This window comes from Protomyctophum bolini (assembly GCF_963924005.1).
Source record: "Protomyctophum bolini genome assembly, chromosome: 2".
Taxonomy (NCBI): Eukaryota; Metazoa; Chordata; class Actinopteri; order Myctophiformes; family Myctophidae; genus Protomyctophum; species Protomyctophum bolini.
Genome location: NC_137863.1, coordinates 22,306,782 through 22,330,113, shown reverse-complemented (window position 1 = coordinate 22,330,113; position 23,332 = coordinate 22,306,782). Strand labels below are relative to the sequence as shown.

At 44.6% G+C, this 23,332-nt stretch overlaps 1 protein-coding gene across 1 annotated transcript in view; it reads right to left on the bottom strand.

The window, feature by feature from the left end:
• The window catches only part of mtss1 (MTSS I-BAR domain containing 1), an 80,380-nt gene that overhangs the window by 30,490 nt on the left and 26,558 nt on the right, over nucleotides 1-23,332 (bottom strand). The window contains exons 2-3 of the mRNA XM_080777235.1: nucleotides 20,021-20,082; nucleotides 13,882-13,955 (exon numbers count right to left, since the gene is read on the bottom strand). Of these exons, the coding sequence (XP_080633361.1) occupies nucleotides 13,882-13,955; nucleotides 20,021-20,082 (136 nt within the window). The remainder of the gene's footprint in view (nucleotides 1-13,881; nucleotides 13,956-20,020; nucleotides 20,083-23,332) is intronic.

The following is a 23,332-nucleotide window of genomic DNA, read 5'->3' as shown; positions in this document are numbered from 1 at the left end:
TTGATTTTGTGGAGAGAAATATATTTTGGTAATATATATTGATGTAATGGCTGATTTTGCACTTGGTTGCATCCTGAAAATAGCTGATCTACAAGCTCACAACAACCAAATGACTTGTCTTTTAGTTCTACTATGATAGCTTAGTTCTTATTTAGTTTTTGTCAGTGAAAAAAAGGTAGTTGACGAACATTTTTTGTCATAGTTTTAGTTTACGAAATCAACAGTGTGTGTGTGTGTGTGTGTGTGTGTGTGTGTGTGTGTGTGTGTGTGTGTGTGTGTGTGTGTGTGTGTGTGTGTGTATATGTGCATGTGTTAATATCATTTGGTTGATAAAAACAGAAGTTGTGGTCTTATCACACAGTCAAACAACAGGAAAGTCATGCGTGCGTGTGTGTGTGTGTGTGTGTGTGTGTGTCATATTTCCTTCCTCTCCAACAGACACGAGCCTTGGGCTGTATACATATCCTGTGAGTAGTTGTTGTTATAGTTATCATGGCAACCAGTCATGAGTGGTCCATGAAAAGGAAACTGTCAAATCAGCCGTTTAGATCTGTGGTTGTCAAAGAAGGGTCCAGGGACCCCCAATTGGGTCCTTATTAAGACGGTTCCCGTTTGAGAACCACTGGTTTAGAATGCCTAATTCTAAATGACGGGGCGGTTGCGCAAAGACCCGCCCGGCAGCACTGTTTAATGCAATTTATTTGTGCGAGTTATAAGTATTTTTTTGTTGAATTATTCATGACAAAGTTGTACAGTATGTATATCCATAAGATAAAAAAGCAGCACGCTAGCAAACAATTCACTAGTTATTTGTTTCAATCATTTTGTTATTATTAATTTTCACAAATATATTACCTGATCATCTTCTTCTTAAATACACTAGTTTGAAACTCTATACCGTCATATGCATACATCTGTCGCGCAAATTATCAAAACATTAGAAGGTAGGCTAGCCGGCGTTGTATCAGATTGTGAAAATATAATAATAAATAATAATAATAAAATGATTGAAAGAAAGTACTAGTGTATTGTCTGCGTGTGCTGCTTGCTTATTTTATGGACATACATACTGTTGACTTTTACAACTTTGTCATGAGTAATTCAACAAAAAATACGTATAACACACAAATAAATTGCATTAAACAGTGCTGCCGGGGCGGGTCTTTGCGCAACCGCTCCGTCATTTCGATGAGGAGCACACGAGCGCCTCTTTAACATAGAAATGTAATACATGGCAGGACTGGCACTGCCCGCTCAAAAGGCATTACGACACCATCACGGGTGGGCAAAATAAATTAAGATCTTAGTCGACTAAAACTAAAACATTTAAGATGACTGAAATATGACTATATAGAGGGGAAGGCTGAGGAATGCCTGGCGCAGGGACCTCGAGACTAACATCAAGCAGTGTGGACTGACATGGAAACAGCTGAAAAAGAAGAGCCAGGATAGAGGACTCTGGCGGACTGGAGTCAACGGCCTATGCTTCATAAAAATGAGCGATAGGCAGAAGTAAGAAATATGACTAAAAATAAATCAGAATTTCTTGTCAAAATCAACACTGCAGTGGACACACATGGCGCCTTACTCTGCTAGAACGAGCTATTCCCACCAGGAGGAAAACATTATGTCATCGTCGAGTTCATCAAAGGTTCTCATGGCACAGAGGACAGGAGACCTTGTCTGTCTGTCTGTCTGTCTGTCTGTCTGTCTTTGTCCACACCTTTAATCTAATCACATGTAATGTAATTTTGTACAAACCTAAACTCAATTGGGAATAAATGAACACAGAGTGGCATGAGGGAGAAGAGCAGGACAGTGAGTGGACATGAACCCGTGACCTCTCACTCAATCACAGGCTGGTAAACAAACACATGAGCACTGCCCTGCATCTATAGGTCACAATGACAGAGCACTAACCACTGACTGACATGTACTGTATATACTCTATCTATGTAATGTACTGTATGTGGCATATCTCTGCCGTCGGGCACAATCCACTTATCTCTGACATGTTGAAATGGCCGAAGAGCTTTTTAATACTTTTCACTGGTTCAATAGTTTTAAAACCAACACACAGATGTAAAGGGTGTTCAATAGCACTGATTTATATACAGTATAAGAAAAATTGGCTAAACGTTTGGAGTTAGCTGGTTTGGCAGACAGTTTGAGGAGGCAATATTAACATAATGTTTTCTTCGTTTCCTGAGGAATCACGGGACTGTAACAAATGGAACCAAATGGACGGGTTCAACACACAACAAGTCAAAACCCGTGATTACAATTTAGGATTTACAGTAAGCAACAAAAAAACAAAACATGGCAATCAAAATAGTCTAATCCAGTAGTCTGGGGGGTCCCTGGAATGGTCTGAGAACTGCTGGAGAGAGAATAACCTTTGGTCCTACAGGATATGAGCTGAATGTCTGCCCTCTGGCTGGAGGATCATTTAATGAGGCTATTTATCTGACATCACTGTTTACCTGCATGTTACATAACCGGCTCTCTCTCTCTCTCACACACACACACACACACACACACACACACACACACAATGTGAATATTTCCAAGTGTGCTTTCAGTTGCTGCGGGTATCTTGGTGTGTGTGTGTGTGTGTGTGTGTGTGTGGGAGAGAGTTCTAAAGTTCCCACATGAACAGTAAGCTGAGAAGCTGGGCATTGCCACGGCAACCAACTATGGAATCCTCACACACACACCTACCAGACCAGTTCTCTCTCTGAGAGGATCAAAGCAGAAAACATAAGTGTTTCTACAGGTGCTGCCGACGTGCTGTCAACACTACCTGTGCACGTGTGTGTGGGGGGCGGGGCGGGGCAGCTGGCTTTCAGATTGAGCAATCTGTGCCACTACACGATGCAGATGCACACACACACACACACACACACACACACACACACACACACACACACACACACACACGAGGAAGGGCGATAAGGGCCAGAGGAGATCGTGGAAAAAGGGATAGAGAGAAATATGGAATGAAAGAGAGGAATTGCTGTCGGGTGGAAACCTTGTAGTAATAAAAAATAAAAATATAATTTGCAGACATTCTTGTATGACGGATTAATTTACGAAAGAAAACATAAAGTACAAATGATGGATATAAGAGGTTTCTATACGGGACAGCAACGATATGCACCTGGTGATAGCAGGACAACGATATGCACCTGGTGATAGCAGGACAACGATATGCACCTGGTGATAGCAGGACAACGATATGTGCCTGGTGATAGCAGGACAACGATATGTGCCTGGTGATAGCAGGACAACGATATGCACCTGGTGATAGCAGGACAACGATATGCACCTGGTGATAGCAGGACAACGATATGCGCCTGGTGATAGCAGGAAGCCCGAAGCTGTCATCTGCTCGGAAGATCGTAAGGGTGTCTGATCATTCACAATATGGGGCTCATGGTAAATGTATTCTAAAATAAACAAGGTCCAGCACACTGTCAGACACTTGCCAACATCTTTATTAGGTCGACGTTTCAGTCGATTAGACAGTGTGCGGGACCGTTTCTATGTTTTCAAAGATACCCTTTTATATGCTCTATAGAGCGTCACAGTCCCGCCCCCTACCAGGGCCCAGGAAATGATTCCCCGTTCATTTTCCTCATAGATATTTCAAACAGTTTTAAGCCTCCTACAAAGCCAACTCGAGTTGTGAGAAATCATGACAACAAATTTTTCAGGCCGAACAAATAATTAGAAAGAATAAGGAAACGGCAGGTTACAACACTTTTGTTCTTGTTTTTCTTCTTTGTAATTATTTGTTTGGTGTTTATCGTCATGATTTGTCACAACTCGAGTTGGCTTAAAAGGTCTTTAAATAAATACTTTTTGAAATATCTATGGGAAAATGTATGGGGAATTATTTCCTAGGCCTAGCGTCGTCATGAAAGCGGACGCTCTATTGTCCTACGCACCTGTCACTAGCCTTCTGAGGTGTGCATTCAAATATATTTGTCATAGCTATGGATTGGACTAAGCTGACTTCCAGTAGGGTTCATTCAGGTGACTGCGCAGCACAGGGCAAAAAAAGGAAGTGTTGGACTGACAGCCACTTTATATTCTACTGCTTTCCAGAGCTTCTGGATCACAGGCGGGTTGGCAGAAAGGTTTGGAAAGTTATGGAAGTCGACAGATCTGTCTAGAGATACTAGACAGAGAGAGAGAGAGAGAGAGAGAGAGAGAGAGAGAGAGAGAGAGAGAGAGAGAGAGAGAGAGAGAGAGAGAGAGAGAGAGAGAGAGAGAGAGAGAGAGACAGGCTAGCTAGAGAGAGAGACAGACTAGAGAGAGGCAGACAGAGACAGACTAGAGAGAGAGCCAAGGACAGAGACAGACTAGGGTTAGAGAGAGACAGAGGCAGAGAGAGAGGCAGACAGGCAGACACAAGAGCCAGAGAAAGAGAGAGAGACAGCTGTCACAGACTACACAGGTGCATTGGACGGACAGACGGACGAACACGCACACACACAGAGCAGTGAGGAATGTGCTTGGTCAACATGCATGTGTTTTTAAGGCCATGTCAGAGCTACAGAGTGCTACGAGTTAGCAGATGGAATCAAGCAGCTAGAGTCAAACCAGGCCAATGCACCCTGGAAAGGCAGCGCTGCGCTATGCAGGTCAACAATGAGCTGAAAACTATGTCAATAGCACTCTCACACACCTCACTGGTGAGTGCCACATAGCTGCACAATGCACATCATGCAAATACAGTAATTACTGACTGAAATGTACATTAATGAGTATATCAGAATGATGTATTACAGAAACGTAACAACATTAACAGGTTCCGTCCATCCGACGTGTCCACACATCATAAGCAATCCAACGACGGGTTGCAATGACGTGTGTAGTGTGTACACGTCCTAGCGCATCTTCAATGATATCAAACGAGAAGAATATTCTAAATTTTTGAGTGGGACTCCAAGGCCACCGTACGCTTTGCTCTTCGTTCATGTGCGGTCCCGTTTACTTCCCGTTTACCACTGCAGAAAGAATGCCTCGTAACTGCTAATCTAGGACACTCTCCGTGTCGGATATACTAAGCGCTTCATTTCTGACTTCTCATCCGCCTCTCGTTCAAAATATGAACGCTTTGGATTGTTTGGCGATATAATGGAAACGAGAGCAAGGTAGACACACACACACACACACACACACGCAAATGTTTTTTTTTTTTATCCCACGATTTGTAACCCATTTTTCACCCCTGTGTCAATCATCTAATGTGATCCTGGGCTCTACACACCCTCCACCAACAATATATGGGAGACAAGGGGAGAGCAACAGACTTGAACTCATGCTTCCTTCATGCCTGAGTGTCCAAGTTGCTCCTTTACACCTGACAGGGGGGAGTTTCCCTGGTTGGACGTAGCGCGTGGAAGGAACACGTTATTCCAACCAGTTCCTTTCCCCTCCATCAGGCGCCCCGGCTGGCCAGGGGGAGGCGAATGTTTTTATTGTTAATGAACAATCAATGGATTGTATTCCAGCTTGGATCAGGCAGAAGGGAAGTATGCAGTGTGGAGGCAGTGTGCAGACTCCACTCTACATATTTGTGTTCAGCACCTGTGGATTTGTATTGTTGAGATGTGTGTGCTTCCCCTATTTCTGGCGTGTGCGTGTGTGTGTGTGTGTGTGTGTGTGTGTGTGTGTGTGTGTGTCATGTCAGTAGAGATGAACTGAACAGTCAAGAGCACAAAACTGAGGTTGGGAAAAAAACACACACACAAAGTCACATGTAGAAACACTGTGGCTCTTTGTAGCCTCAGTGTGTGTGTGTGTGTGTGTGTGTGTGTGTGTGTGTGTGTGTGTGTGTGTGTGTGTGGCACACAGTTTTTTGCTAACGGCTTCTGAAGAAGGGAGAGGCTGCTCACTTACACCCCCCTCCCACACACAATGGTAGAGCCAGTTTAACTATTAGAGGTGCGTTCAGCAAAGTAAGCGTGTGTGTGTGTGTGTGTGTGTGTGTGTGCTTGTATAGCCCTGTCAAATTATGCTAAGGTATGTAACACAATTGGGGTTGCGCCCATGTACAAATTACAGTAAGGTCTGCCTGTCTTTCATATATCTGGAGAACCAGTCACACTTGACATGTTCATTGCTGTGTCAATTTAATTTAGGATCCATCAAGCCAGGGCTTCAGACTCCTGATGTACTGTGATGTGATGACTATATGATTGATCAGCTACTGATACTGCGAGGCTGTCAGGATGTCCCTGACATTAATATGCCTGATATTTTATAAACAGATGAAGCTGTATCTTCGATGATATTTCCCAGTAACGTCTAGAGAACTGTGTCCAGACAAACAGACTAGAGAACTGTGTGTCATTGTGTAGAGACACGTAGACTAGAGAACTGTGTGTCATTGTGTAGACACGTAGACTAGAGAACTGTGTCCAGACAAACAGACTAGAGAACTGTGTGTCATTGTGTAGAGACATATAGACTAGAGAACTGTGTCCAGACAAACAGACTAGAGAACTGTGTGTCATTGTGTAGACACGTAGACTAGAGAACTGTGTCCAGACAAACAGACAGCAAGGGCAGAATCCGTTTTACCGGCCCGGCAGGCCGGCCGGTAAACAGGGCCGGCCGGTCCTTAAAAGGGCCGGCCGGTCCTTAAAAGGGCCGGCCGGTAAAAAGGGCCGGTAAAAAGGGCCGGTAAAAAGGGCCGGCCGGTCCTTAAAAGGGCCGGCCGGTCCTTAAAAGGGCCGGCCGGTCCTTAAAAGGGCCGGCCGGTCTTAAAAGGGCCGGCCGGTCTTAAAAGGGCCGGCCGGTTGTAAAAAGGGCCGGCCGGTCGTTTTAAGGGTCGGCCGGCCGGATTTCTTTTTTTTTTTTTTTTTTTTTTCTTTTTTTTTTCCAAGTTATTTTTTTTTTTTTGGTAACTCTGTCATTTCTCAACCGTTTTGGATGGGGGTGGTCTCATTTGAATCGTGCCGCCCCCCCGGGGGCATCCTTGGGGGTCTCAAAGTTGGGGGACCCCCCGGGACCCCCAGGGACCCCCAAATGGTAACTCTGTCATTTCTCAACCGTTTTGGATGGGGGTGGTCTCATTTGAATCGTGCCGCCCCCCCGGGGGCATCCTTGGGGGTCTCAAAGTTGGGGGACCCCCCGGGACCCCCAGGGACCCCCAAATGGTAACTCTGTCATTTCTCTACCGTTTTGGATGGGGGTGGTCTCATTTGAATCGTGCCGCCCCCCCGGGGGCATCCTTGGGGGTCTCAAAGTTGGGGGACCCCCAGGGACCCCCAAATGGTAACTCTGTCATTTCTCTACCGTTTTGGATGGGGGTGGTCTCATTTGAATCGTGTTGCGTTCCCGGGGGCGTCTTTGGGGGTCTCAAGGTTCGGGGACCCCCCGGGGACCCCCAGGGACCCCCAAATGGTAACTCTGTCATTTCTCTACCGTTTTGGATGGGGGTGGTCTCATTTGAATCGTGTTGCGTTCCCGGGGGCGTCTTTGGGGGTCTCAAGGTTCGGGGACCCCCCGGGGACCCCCAGGGACCCCCAAATGGTAACTCTGTCATTTCTCAACCGTTTTGGATGGGGGTGGTCTCATTTGAATCGTGTCGCGTCCCCGGGGGAGTCTTTGGGGGTCTCAAGGTTGGGGGGCCCCCAGGGACCCCCAGGGACCCCCAAATGGTAACTGTCATTTCTCTACCGTTTTGGACGGGGGTGGTCTCATTTGAATCGTCTCGCCCCCCCCGGGGGCGTCTTTGGGGGTCTCAAGGTCTCAGGGACCCCCAAATTGTAACTCTGTCATTTATCTACTTTTTTGGACGTGGGGGTTAGCTTGTTGCACTTACTCACTCATCATTTTCATTGTAATGGATTTATTGACATTCAATTCAAATTGTCATTTATTTAATCATGATGCATTTAATTTGTATAACAGCATTTTAAAAATCAAATCCTCTTAAAGTTAATTTAGACTAAATGTCAAGGCAAAAATTGTGTTAATATTTATTCATACATTTTCTATGATGAATTATACAGTTATTATTATTATTAATTATACAGGGCGCATCGGACGTTGTGATTTTTCAGGGAGGCCGCCAACTCGTGACAGGGAGTCCTAAAACTGCTGAAATGTTTTGAAAAAATGTGGATTATTTTTTGAAACATTTTTTTTTCCAAATATGACAAGATGTTTCACTTGTGCTGTATGCTTCATTATGTAAAATGTGTTTGAAATGAAATGTAATGTGACATGTTTTGAATTACATTGCGTTCAAGAAATTGTCATTGTCTTAATATTATTATGTGAATTTGATATGAATTGATTTGCCAATGTAGTTGCTAATGAATGAATGTATGAAATACTTTCTTTTATCTCATGCATAATTGTAATGTTTTAAAAAATGAAATAAAAATGTAAAAAATGCATGAGAAAAAAACGGGTCTTCGCTCTTCGCGCATGCGCACATCTACAGTACCCTGTTGAATGCATATTCCATACACTTGAATATAAACACATGGTTGAGATAACATTGTTCATTTGTGTCTAACATCAATGGGAACTAGAGATGCTAAGTGCTAACATTGATAACAGCTAAAGTGCATTAATGGCAAACTTTTTTTTTAAATGTTCTTTTTTAGCCTATATTGTGTATGGACACAATAGCTACATTTTAGACTGTATCATTATTGTATATTATATTTAAAAAAAATAGACAGACAAACAGACAGACAGATAGATTGACAGGCAGGCAGGCAGACAGACAGTGTGTGCGTATACAGTGTGTGTGCGTGCGTGCGTGCTTCATCGTATTTATTATTATTATTATTAATAATAATAATATTTATACTTCATTGTATTTAATATTATTATTATTATTATTATTATTATTATTATTACTATTACTATTACTATTACTATTATTATTTATATTTATATTTATACTTTATTGTATTTATTATTATTATTATTATTATTATTATTATTATTTATATTTATACTTCATCATATTTTTATTATTATTATTATTTTATCTCTTTTCCTACTTGGATCCGTAGCCACTGGCACTGCCTGGTTTGTCCATCTGTACCTGCATGCATAGATTGATTGCTCAGTAGGGCCAGTAGGGCCAAGTTAGGGCCCTAGGAAGGAGGGAGAAAGGAAGGAAGCAAGGAAGCCCAGTAGGGCCCAGTAGAACCCAGTAGGACCCAGTAGGACCCAATAGGGCCCAGTAGGGCCCAGTTAGGGCCCTAGGAAGGAGGGAGGAAGGAAGGAAGGAAGCAAGGAAGGAAGGAGTGTGAGTGTGAGTGTGTGTGTGTGTGTGTGTGTGCAATGCAATTGGGGTACTTGGTATGCTAAATGATGTATAGGAGTCGAGTGGCACACACACACACACACACACACACACAAACACACACACACACACACACACACTCACACTCCTTCCTTGCTTCCTTCCTTCCTTCCTCCCTCCTTCCTAGGGCCCTAACTTGGCCCTACTGGCCCTACTGAGCAATCAATCTATGCATGCAGGTACAGATGGACAAACCAGGCAGTGCCAGTGGCTACAGATTCAAGTAGGAAAAGACATAAAATACTAATAATAATAAATACGATGAAGTATAAATATAAACAATAATAATATTAAATACAATGAAGTATAAATATAAATATTAATAATAATAAATACGATGAAGCACGCACGCACACACACACTGTATACGCACACACGCACACACACACACTGTATACGCACGCACGCACACACACACACAAACACACTGTATACGCACGCACGCACACACACACACACACACTGTATACGCACGCACACACACACACACTGTATATGCATGCACGCACACACACACACTGTATACGCACGCACACACACACAAACACTGTATACGCACGCACACACACAGACTGTATACGCACGCACGTACGCACGCACGCACGCATACACGCACGCACAATGTATGCGCATGCACGCACACACACTGTATACGCACGCACACACTGTCTGTCTGTCTGTCTGTCTGCCTGTCTGCCTGCCTGTCTGTCTGTCTGTCTGTCTGTCTGTCTGTCTGTCTGTTTGTCTGTTTGTCTGTTTGTCTATTTTTTTTAATATAATATACAATAATGATACAGTCTAAAATGTAGCTATTGTGTCCATACACAATATAGGCTAAAAAAGAACATTTAAAAAAAAAAGTTTGCCATGTGCAAGTTTCGAACTCGCACCTACATGGAGCAGTGACTCCAGGGGCGAGAGCGCTGACCGCTACACTACCAAAGGACTACATTAATTTCGAGATTTGTACTACTAGGATAAATAACCTGCACCGCGGCAGGCAAAATAAAAATACCAAAGTCAACCTTTTACGTCGCAAATGGGTAGCTATAGACCCGACGAGTCATCAAACCGCCACGAGGAGTTCTAATATGCCGACGTATTCATCAAACCGCCACAACGTATAATAAACCGCCATACAACGTATTAATTAATAGTTGCGACTTACGTCAACCGCCTTTAACAGTTGTATTGAGTTGTACTTGAAATGTACTGTAATTCTGCAAACTTAATAAACCAACCAATCAATCATGACTTGAAAAAGAAGACACTTTAGTGGCTTGTATATCTGCTGTTAATGGTGCGTTTCGTCTATTTTTGTTTTTACAGTAAAATGTACCTGCTTTGCACTACTGCATGCTTCAATGAGGAATGCTAACAACAGAACCATGCTAGTTAGCTAACACATCGTACGGACTGGTCTATTTTATTGTAACCACAGTTTACATTAGTGTATGTGTTTATTTCTAGTTTTATATAAAAGCAACAAAATACATTTTCGTTGTGGCTTGACTGTTTATTGCACAGTAATTGAGTAATTAATTGCACAGTTTTGTCGGGTAACGGCGAGCCTTGTCAGAGGGAAATAGATTGGTTAAATGTCCATTACTGAAAAGTGTGTGTGTGAGAGAGCTATAGTAAGAATAATATGCAAATTGTTCTCTCTGTCTCCCTCCCATAAATAAATATCTATCATGACAATGTCAAGATTTACCATGTGGGGGTCCCCGAACCTCCCCCCGATAATGCGCCCATAGAGGCAACACGATTCCAACCAACCCCTGTCCAAAACAGTTGAGAATTGATAGTTACCATGGGGGGGTCCCCGCACTTTGAGACCCCCAAAGACACCCCCGGGGACGCAACACGATTCAAATGAGACCACCCCCATCCAAAACAGTTGAGAAATGACAGAGTTACCATTTGGGGGTCCCTGGGGGTCCCGGGGGGTCCCCCAACTTTGAGACCCCCAAGGATGCCCCCGGGGGGGCGGCACGATTCAAATGAGACCACCCCCATCCAAAACGGTAGAGAAATGACAGTTACCATTTGGGGGTCCCTGGGGGTCCCCGGGGGGTCCCCGAACCTTGAGACCCCCAAAGACGCCCCCGGGAACGCAACACGATTCAAATGAGACCACCCCCATCCAAAACGGTAGAGAAATGACAGAGTTACCATTTGGGGGTCCCTGGGGGTCCCGGGGGGTCCCCCAACTTTGAGACCCCCAAGGATGCCCCCGGGGGGGCGGCACGATTCAAATGAGACCACCCCCATCCAAAACGGTTGAGAAATGACAGAGTTACAAAAAAAAAAAAATTAACTTGGGGAGAAAAAAATAAATAAATAAAAATAAAATAAAAATCCGGCCGGCCGACCCTTAAAACGACCGGCCGGCCCTTTTTACAACCGGCCGGCCCTTTTAAGGACCGGCCGGCCCTTTTAAGACCGGCCGGCCCTTTTAAGACCGGCCGGCCCTTTTAAGGACCGGCCGGCCCTTTTAAGGACCGGCCGGCCCTTTTAAGGACCGGCCGGCCCTTTTTACCGGCCCTTTTTACCGGCCCTTTTTACCGGCCGGCCCTTTTAAGGACCGGCCGGCCCTTTTAAGGACCGGCCGGCCCTTTTTACCGGCCCTTTTTACCGGCCCTTTTTACCGGCCCTTTTTACCGGCCGGCCCTTTTAAGGACCGGCCGGCCCTTTTAAGGACCGGCCGGCCCTTTTAAGGACCGGCCGGCCCTTTTAAGGACCGGCCGGCCCTGTTTACCGGCCGGCCTGCCGGGCCGGTAAAACGGATTCTGCCCTCCCTCCAAACAGACTAGAGAACTGTGTGTCATTGTGTAGAGACACGTAGACTAGAGAACTGTGTGTCATTGTGTAGACACGTAGACTAGAGAACTGTGTCCAGACAAACAGACTAGAGAACTGTGTGTCATTGTGTAGAGACACGTAGACTAGAGAACTGTGTGTCATTGTGTAGACACGTAGACTAGAGAACTGTGTCCAGACAAACAGACTAGAGAACTGTGTGTCATTGTGTAGAGACATATAGACTAGAGAACTGTGTCCAGACAAACAGACTAGAGGACTGTGTGTCATTGTGTAGAGACACGTAGACTAGAGAACTGTGTCCAGACAAACAGACTAGAGGACTGTGTCATTGTGTAGAGACATAGACTAGAGAACTGTGTCCAGACAAACAAACTAGAGGACTGTGTGTCCAGACATACAGACTCCACTAACTAGTTCTGACTGCTCTCTGTTTGTCTCTGATATCATATCAGATCATATTGCACCACGTTTATTATTGATCATATGGACATTTCAGTGTAAAAGCATAAAAGTCAGATTTTCAATTATTTTAGAAAAGAAGAAACAAAGAAATTCCCTTTCTGCCTAAGTCATCTTCTAGGTGACCACGTCATCTTCTAGGTGACTTAGGCAATCATGAGTAAAAAAATAGTTTTGCCCCATCCAGTTTATGTGCCTTTATCTTATCTCTACTCCCACTGTTGTTCATCTTGCCTTATTGCCAATGTTGTCAGAATGCTTGAAAACATAATTTCAGTCAAAAAGTGGACTTAAAAGCACTTTCACTTAAACTACCTCCCCCTGGCCAGCTGGGGCGCCTGATGGAGGGGAAAGGAACTGGTCGGAATAACGTGTTCCTTCCATGCGCTACGTCCGGCCGGGGAAACCCTTTCACCCTGTCAGGTGAAGAGAAGCAGCTTTGACTCCTCATGCATAGAAGGAAGCATGAGGTCAGTCCGCTGCCCCCCCCCCCCCCCCCCCAGGCTGGCAGAGGAAGTGTAGCTGTAGCGCCCAGGATTACATTAGATAAATGACAATGGGTGAAAAAATGGGTTAAAAAATTGTGGGATAAAAGCTCTTTCTGACAAAGTCATTTTGGAATGTAACAAGCATTCTGATAGGCTGAGGACACGCACAATGTAGCAGCAGTGTTAGGTAGAAATGAGAGAGACAGACGAAACCCAGACACTCAAATTAGAGACAGAGAGCTAGCTGTCACATTACACAGATGCATCACATTCAGACCGTAGGACGTGTGGAAACTATCTAATCCAACCGATGGATCCAGAGGACGTGTACACACGTCCTAGCACTTTTCATTGATATAAAACAATAAATAAAATTTCAGATTAATTTTTTTTGGTTGGCCTCTCCTTCTGCACCATACACCATACTTTGGTGCACATGCGCGCTGCTGTTCATTTCCTTGTTTATGTCTCAGAAAGAAAGGCTCGTAGCTCCTAATCTAGGGAGCTCTCCATGGTTTTGACCAGATGGGTATACAGTACTTCTGTCTTCATCATGGCTCTCGTTTAGAATATTAATGCTTCTAGAGAGACTTTATCGTAATCTTCACGAGGTAAGCAAGCAACATTATGCCTCCCAGTCTTTGTACGGAACGGAACGGGGGTTTTCAGAGTAAAAGCTGCCATATTGTGTTAAACTAAACGTACACAAATGAGTACAGTTTGTGTGTGCATGCATGCGTGAGTGAGTGAGTGAGTGCGTACCTCTGGTACCAGTAGCCATGTCTGCTACTTTCTGAAAGGCATCTAGGAATGCTCCTGTCACCAAGATGGTGGCCCTGGACAAAACAAACACACAAACAGCATCATTTACTGTACATACAGTACACCTGGGATTAGGACTGCGACCGTTCATCTAAATAATAGGTTCCAAAAGTAAATAACCGATCTACAAGTCAACAGCTTGTAAATAGGACATTTTCAATGTTGTTTTACCTCTGTTGTGCGAAAAAAATGTCTAACATTAAGTGGTCAATCTGTTACGTTTCAGGATTCAAAAGCGGATCTACAAGCTTTGCGTGTTCTGAGCTTGCGGATGTGCTGTAGTACAGTGGGGTCCGGGGACCCCCAGGGGTCCTTGAGGGAGTTCCACGGGGTTCCCAGCTAAATGACAGTTTGGAACCAAACCTTATGCTTATCTTTATGGGTCTGTAACTCTGAGAGTGTACAAATGGAACCAAATGGACCCGTTAGGATGCATTTGGTTCCATTTGTACACTCTCCCAGTCAGCGACAATATGTTCATGCTGGTTTGTTTGCTGTTGAGTGGAAAGTTGGAAACACAATGTTGCATGCATGAGAGGACCCCTGATACCATGCATGGACCCCTGATACCATGCATGGACCCCTGATACCATGAGAGGACCCCTGATACCATGCATGGACCCCTGATACCATGCATGGACCCCTGATACCATGCATGGACCTCTGATACCATGAGAGGACCCCTGATACCATGCATGGACCCCTGATACCATGCATGGACCTCTGATACCATGCATGGACCCCTGATACCATGCATGGACCCCTGATACCATGCATGGACCCCTGATACCATGCATGGACCCCTGATACCATGCATGGACCCCTGATACCATGCATGGACCCCTGATACCATGCATGGACCCCTGACTGATACCATGCATGGACCCCTGATACCATGCATGGACCCCTGATACCATGCATGGACCTCTGATACCATGCATGGACCCCTGATACCATGCATGGACCCCTGATACCATGCATGGACCCCTGATACCATGCATGGACCCCTGATACCATGCATGGACCTCTGATACCATGCATGGACCCCTGATACCATGCATGGACCTCTGATACCATGCATGGACCCCTGATACCATGCATGGACCCCTGATACCATGCATGGACCTCTGATACCATGCATGGACCTCTGATACCATGAGAGGACCCCTGATACCATGAGAGGACCCCTGATACCATGAGAGGACCCCTGATACCATGCATGGACCCCTGATACCATGCATGGACCCCTGATACCATGCATGGACCTCTGATACCATGAGAGGACCCCTGATACCATGCATGGACCTCTGATACCATGCATGGACCCCTGATACCATGCATGGACCCCTGATACCATGCATGGACCCCTGATACCATGCATGGACCCCTGATACCATGCATGGACCCCTGATACCATGCATGGACCCCTGATACCATGCATGGACCTCTGATACCATGCATGGACCCCTGATACCATGCATGGACCTCTGATACCATGCATGGACCTCTGATACCATGCATGGACCCCTGATACCATGAGAGGACCCCTGATACCATGCATGGACCCCTGATACCATGCATGGACCCCTGATACCATGAGAGGACCCCTGATACCATGAGAGGACCCCTGATACCATGCATGGACCTCTGATACCATGAGAGGACCCCTGATACCATGAGAGGACCCCTGATACCATGCATGGACCCCTGATACCATGCATGGACCCCTGATACCATGCATGGACCCCTGATACCATGCATGGACCTCTGATACCATGCATGGACCTCTGATACCATGCATGGACCCCTGATACCATGCATGGACCCCTGATACCATGCATGGACCCCTGATACCATGCATGGACCCCTGATACCATGCATGGACCCCTGACTGATACCATGCATGGACCCCTGATACCATGCATGGACCTCTGATACCATGCATGGACCCCTGATACCATGCATGAGGGGAACCCTGCTTCACATAAACGTGATGGAAACATGTCTGCTGTCATACAAAGGGATCAGCAGAGCCATACAGAGAAGCAGTTACACTCTGGAAACTGGAGCCGCACTGACACACACACACACACACAATAAGTCCATTGTGTGTGTGTGTGTGTGTGTGTGTGTGTGTGTGTGTGTGTGTGTGTGTGTGTACTCCTTTGGGAGTTTAGTCTACAATGTCCACTGCGGAAATACACACACCGTGAGACACAGACACACACGCGCGCGCACAGACACACGCACCTATTACCTCTGAAAACCTGACCTAGGGGATCATGTGACATCGCTGTCAATAGCACTGTGGGTGTGTGTGTGTGTGTGTGTGTGTGTGTGTGTGTGTGTGTGTGTGTGTGTGTGTGCTACAGATTGAGCTAATTGGAAATGGTCTTTCATGAAGAAAGTACATGCGGTGTCCTTACAACCAAACATTTTTTTGTGCGCTCCAGACCGTGTGTACATCTCCACTCAGCTGCACAGTGCTCATGCTCAGGGGTGAAATTAACACCCAAACTAATTCAAATCATGAAGATGATTTGAATACGTATAGCTATTTATTATCTAATTCAGGGGTTCCCAAACTGTGGTGCGTGCACCCCTTGTGGTGCACGAACGACCTCTAGGGGGTGCGTGACAAGAAAAGGGTAATGGTGGTTTTATGGTGTAATTTAAGACAAACGGCAAAATCTGGTAAACCACTGTTGTAAGGAGATGTATAGAGCAGCTGTGGGAGTATACAGCAGTCGTCTCTCAGTGCAGTGACATTCTGTGATTATTTGCATAATCATATTAAAAAATATATCATTTTTGTCCAAATGCAACAAGACTTAGCTTTGGGGGGAGGTCAGAAGGTAACAAGGGGTTCAAAAAGGTTTGGGGACCACTGATCTAATTCATGATTCAGGTTTTCGTTCATAATATATATTTACTTATGGCTAGAATAAAAAAAGAACATGCATATAACATTTTAAATGATTTTAAAACGTATCGTTTGTCATAAACGTCAGAGATGTAGCTCTGATGCTGCTGCATACTGATAATGGACTTCCATATAATGTCATAAACGTCAGAGATGTAGCTCTGATGCTGCTGCATACTGATAATGGACTTCCATATAAACAACAACATTAAGCAGATAAGCATCCTGAATCATAGCCACGTTGATAACTTTTGTAATAAACCAAACCGCTTGCAAATCCGTCAAGATATCAGCGAGTTAAGATCATTTTTGTTTGAGCATTGCACACTATACACGAGTCTCTTTCTTCAAAATTGACTGTCATAAGATCGTTGTGTTTACCATTGATTGCCTAGATTGATTACTAGGTATCACACCAGGATGCAATCCTGTGCTCTCATTGGCTGTAACACAGATCTTCTTGGGGTGTGGTCGGAACTCCGTTCATACTGTACGACGTCCAGTCTGCGACAGACCCATTCTAGACGGGAACCCCTTTTGGTATTTTAACTAAGCATTATGTTACGCTTTAGCTATTGAAAAATAGCAGATCTACAAGCTCATAGCGCGCCACTGAACTTGTAGGTCTGCTATTCTTGAAAAATCGTAAAAATGCGGCACAAATCTTTGAATATATATCCTTTCAGAGCGAACGTTTTTTTATTTCGACGTCAGGCCTAAATGGGTTAAACCTGCTAGATATTTAGAAACGCTCGGTAAGGCATCGGCGACTGGTATTATTGTGGCCGGATCGTCTCACAGTGCTTTACACACAGCACAAGAAAAACCTGCCCGGTCGAGGGTTTAAAACCTGTGTGAGCACAGCCCGGTCAAGGGTTTAAAACCTGTGTGAGCACAGCCCGGTCAAGGGTTTAAAACCTGTGTGAGCACAGCCCAGTCAAGGGTTTAAAACCTGTGTGAGCACAGCCCGGTCAAGGGTTTAAAACCTGTGTGAGCACAGCCCGGTCAAGGGTTTAAAACCTGTGTGAGCACAGCCCAGTCAAGGGTTTAAAACCTGTGCGAGCACAGCCCAGTCAAGGGTTTAAAACCTGTGCGAGCACAGCCCAGTCAAGGGTTTAAAACCTGTGTGAGCACAGCCCAGTCAAGGGTTTAAAACCTGTGTGAGCACAGCCCAGTCAAGGGTTTAAAACCTGTGTGAGCACAGCCCAGTCAAGGGTTTAAAACCTGTGTGAGCACAGCCCGGTCAAGGGTTTAAAACCTGTGTGAGCACAGCCCGGTCAAGGGTTTTGTCGGCGAGCGCCAAAAAAGGTCCTGGTCGGACAGCATAATCGGACCAAAAATCTTGCAGTGTGTAGTAGCCCAGGCAGCCTGCTGTGTGTCAGAGCTAACTGTGTGTGACTGCATGCGGTCAAAACACACACGTTATCACAATAAGTAGGGATGTCCCGATCGATCGGCCTCCCGATCGATCGGGCCCGATCACGTCATTTTCAAAAGATCGGGATCGGGAAAAAAATATCGGGAAAAAAATATTTATTAAATATAATATTTTTTTATTTTTATTAAATCTTTTCTTAATTGTATTTAACGTTACAGAAGAAACGTGACCATCTATAAGTCTTAAAGTCATCCTCCCGAGTCTTTAGTTTTGTTTTTTAATACAGATTGGTTCATAATTAATAACAACAAAACATCCTCCTCTCGAAGCAGCCTCTTGCTGCTGCTCCTAGGAAAACTTAGCGCACGACAGTGACGTTGGCCCTAAACAGCAGATCTGCAAGCTCACAAAGAGTTGCTTTCGCAACGCGCTGTGATCTTGTAGATTTGCTATTGGGCGGACGAATGGCGACGTTCGTGTAACTTGCGTGGCTAGTAGGCTAATAGCAGAAAGCTAACGACAACAAGCGGCAGCGGCTGCACTGAAACAACCGACGCTTAAAGCGACTTTTAAAAAGAAGGAACCACAGAGAGAGAGAGAGAGATGATGAGGAGAATCCAGCCCTCGCAAAGACCACTCGGTGGAATAATTATTGATCGTCATACACAGAGACACACACAGCGGAGTAACCTCGAATCAACAGGCTTCTAAGCACCGTCTTGTTCAGATCTGCTTCTGCATCTGCACTCGCTGTTTGAGTGCTAAAAAGGGAGAGAGAGAGCAAAAACAACTCGTTGTTGTTGCTCTGTCCACCCGGGCAGGAGAAGAATATTCCGTCTGAAAAGTCCCAACAAAATACTCTATGTCCAATCCATGACTGTAGATAGAAACTCTTCTTCTAATAATATAAGCATAATATCTCATGCAGAGATCTTTATTGTAAACTTTTGTAAATGTTTCTGTGCGGAATCCCTCCTCTCCCCAGGGAGCTCTCCTCTCCTCCCTGCATGTGCTGCGTCTGCACCACGTGTGAGCGCATAGGTGCATTATTTTTCCCTTGAACATAATGATGAGGCACATTAAAATAGCAATATAAGGTTTTTTTTCCCCCTTTAAAAAATGAAAAGGCAGAAATGTCTAATAAAATAATATATGCTAAAAAAAGAATAAAAGATAATGCTATAAATAAACTTTTTGAGTGGTGCAAGCCAGTCCCTTGGACTTATGTGTGTGGGTGCCTGCCTGGCTGGCTGGGTATGAGCATGAAAACAGCATGGTTGTTTTTCACCACCTGTGTGCAACCTAACACACGCACACAAACACATGCCCATATTAACTGTATATGATGATTTCGTGTGTGCCAGTACAGTACAGTAGAGGGTACAGTAGAGGGACCGGCACACAGTAACTCTGTCATTTCTCAACCGTTTCGGACACGGGGCGGCAGTTCGGAACCGTTTTAGTCCCTTTTTTTTTCTTACTGCATTGCCAAAATGTATCTGATTGGGAAGAATTATCGGAAATGATCGGAATTGTATCGGGAGCAAAAAAAAGTGATCGGATCGGGAAATATCGGGATCGGCAGATACTCAAACTCAAATGATCGGGATCGGATCGGGAGCAAAAAAACGTGATCGGGACAACTCTAACAATAAGTGCTCTACAGGGAAACACTGATTATACTGGAACAGCTACTGTCTCCACTGTGTGTGTGTGTGTGTGTGTGTGTGTGTGTGTGTGTGTGTGTGTGTGTGTGTGTGTGCGCGCAAGTGTATTACCTGAGATGTGACTGCAGTTTGGCTCCTTTGGTTACAAAATCCTCCCAGGCAGGATAGCTGGCCTACAGAGAACACACACACATGAAATATTAATAACTCATCTATTACTCACACACACATGAAATATTAATCTTGTCTATTGCGCGCGCGCGCACGCACACACACACACACACACACACACACACACACACACACACACACACACACACACACACACACACACACACACACACACACACACACACACACACACACACACACACACACACACACACACACACACACACACACACACACACACACACACACACACACACACACACACACACACACACACACACACACACACACACACACACACACACACACACACCATTAAAGTTTAAACGATAAAGAATGAAAGCACATGATATTATCCTCACAGCTAAGGGAGCAGTACAAAACCATAGATGAAATGATACACCCCATCTTTGACCAGTTCATGACCACGTCCACAACAATTCATTTTATAAATTGTATGTCACTTTTATAAACAGTCAAGGACCCCAAAATGAATGATGTATTCGGACACAGACAGACATCTGAAAATATTTCCCCCCCATACAAGATGTGTCCTCATGTGTCTTCAAATGTTCAATGCCAAAAAAACACAATTTAAATCGTTCACGTTCATGGCAATTATCCATATGATATTTAATTGTCAACTAAAGTAATGTGCCATGATCGTTTGCTTTATATAGGCTAGCACATTTCAACAAGGCAATTCAAACTGATTTGAATAGGACTAAATTAAGAAAGAAAAATAAGCACATTATTCGTGCACGCATCCGCCTGAGTGATGGGTGACGGCAGACTGCTGGGCGAGCGCTGGCACTTGGCATGGGTAAGACTGAAAGCTGTAGTAGTCAGTTAGTTTGTTCCAGATATGTGATGATACTAAAGACTGAAAGCTAAACAAGACAAATGACACACTGCAGACATCACAAGTAGATGTTGTGCTGCTTTCATTTTCAATGGCCAAAAAAACTAATCTGACTCATCCTGCCCGTCTCTAATTAGTATACTTCAAGAGGATCACTGACTTGTTTTGATGTTATTTTTGGTGCACGCAGCCTTGTGTGTGTGTGTGCGCATGCGTGTGTGCGTGCGTGAGTGCGAGAGAGAGACTGAGTGTGTGTGTGCGTGCATGACAGAGATACACAGATAGAGAGAGAGAGAGGGGGGGGGTACAAAATGAACACATCTAGCAAGATGACGTACTATACAGTGACAGAAGGCTGACTGTGGGTGTGTGCATGTGTGTGTTACTATACTTGTGAGGACCAAATGTCCCCACGAGTAGAGTAGAATATGAGAAATATTAATATACATGCCATGGTGAGGACCATAGTCAGGCTGGGGTTAGGCTGAACTCATTGACTGCCTGTGTTTCTAGTGTAGAACAATCTGCCCACGCTGCCAGCCAATCCTTCAAGACCCACAGAATATTTAGATATTTGTAAACACCAAATATCTCAAAAGACAAGGCTCTACTTTCATGTATATGATAGTGTGTGCATGCACGTGCGTGTATGCATGTGTGCGCGTGTGTGTGTGTGTGTGTGTGTGTGTGTGTGTGTGTGCGCACTGCGCGTGTGTGCAGTCACCTGGTGTGGCCTTCTAATCCTACCATACAATAATAATCCTTACTTGTTAAGTTGTTCTACTGCCGAACACAGAGAAAGATGTGGGGGGAGAGAGAGAGAGAGAGGCATCTACACAAGCTCACAACGAGTTGCGAGCTTATAGATCTACTATTTCCACTAGTTAATGTTCGCTCCAAAATAACAATGTTATAGGGTTCAAGACAAGTATAGCTAATTTATATGTATAGCTAAAAAAAAAGAAGAATAAAGTCTGTTGTGTATTCTCTTTAATCTGATTACAGTATGTTTCATCATCGACTCTCTCTTGCACGTCTTTTTTGATGTTTCTCATTCTCACGCATTTTGTGTAATTGTGTAAAAGTAACTCTGTTTTTAGAAAGTACTGCACAAATAAGGTGTATTATTAGTATTGGAGTGGTTCTACTTCCACATTTCATATTTCACATTGCTTCGCCGTCATCTAGCATTGATGGATGGATAGGGTTAGCCAAGGGCTAGCCTGGGCTGAGAGAGAGAGACATACGGGGGGAGAGAGAGAGAGAAAGAGAGAGAAAGAAAGAGAGGAGGTATTTGAAAGGGGAAAGTAGATAAGGTAACATATCGTTGGGTGGAAACGTCATATGTCCAAAATGTGACTTTTCAGGATTCAAATCGAAAAGCATCAAAAGCAGCAGATCTACAAGCAAAAAAATGTGTCGCTTTGCGGCACATTTCGAGCTTGTAGAATAGATCATCTGCTACTTTTGATCCTTTGGTGTGACGCTGTAGAATGATCAAGTAGACCAGTGGTTCTCAACCAGTGGTCTTGAGGGGGTCTGAGAGGCTAGATCTCATCAAATGGTGGTCTGTGGCTCAAATGCCGAATACATATATGACCTTTTTTTTTAAACCACTGCTGTAGTATGATCTAGTAGGACATCGATTTATGAAAAAAGAAAAACACACACAAAAAGTTAAAATATGTAGATAAGAGCTTTATGCCCAACTGCAAAGAAAAAGTAAAACAGGTTTGGGAGCTCAAGGCATGGGGCACAGCAGAGAGAGAGAGAGAGAGAGAGAGAGAGAGAGAGAGAGAGAGAGAGACAGATAGAATGTAGTGACTGTTTTGGGGGGTGTGGCTCTGCAGGTGGTGAGCTGTCTGACAAAATGGTGTCATTATATATGTTTTTTTCCAACCAGGATCTCGGTTGCATATGTCCTCCAAAGATCGTCAGCTTGTATCTGCTGTTTTTGAATAGCCATGTATAAATGGATAATGTGGTTAAAATTACACCCTGGAAGAAACCCCCCAGCCCCAGGACCCACCCTGGAAGAAACCCCCCAGCCCCAGGACCCACCCTGGAAGAAACCCCCCAGCCCCAGGACAGGACCCACTTTGAGAACCACTGCATTACACCACAGACATACTTTTAACTAATTTCTACACTGTGAAATCTACATTGAGTTGAATAACGCTGAGGTTTCATTTTGGACAACTTTGAGAACCAATGGTCTAAAAGATGGTCCGTGACCCACAGTGTGAACCACACCGTTTTTGGTTAACGAAGAGAGAACACAGACAGACAGACAGACGGTATGTCACTCTGGTGTGATCTTGACCAGCTGTCTGCCATTAACACGCCAATCTGTCTGTCTTTCTATCTGTCTGACACCTCTGAGTCTGCAC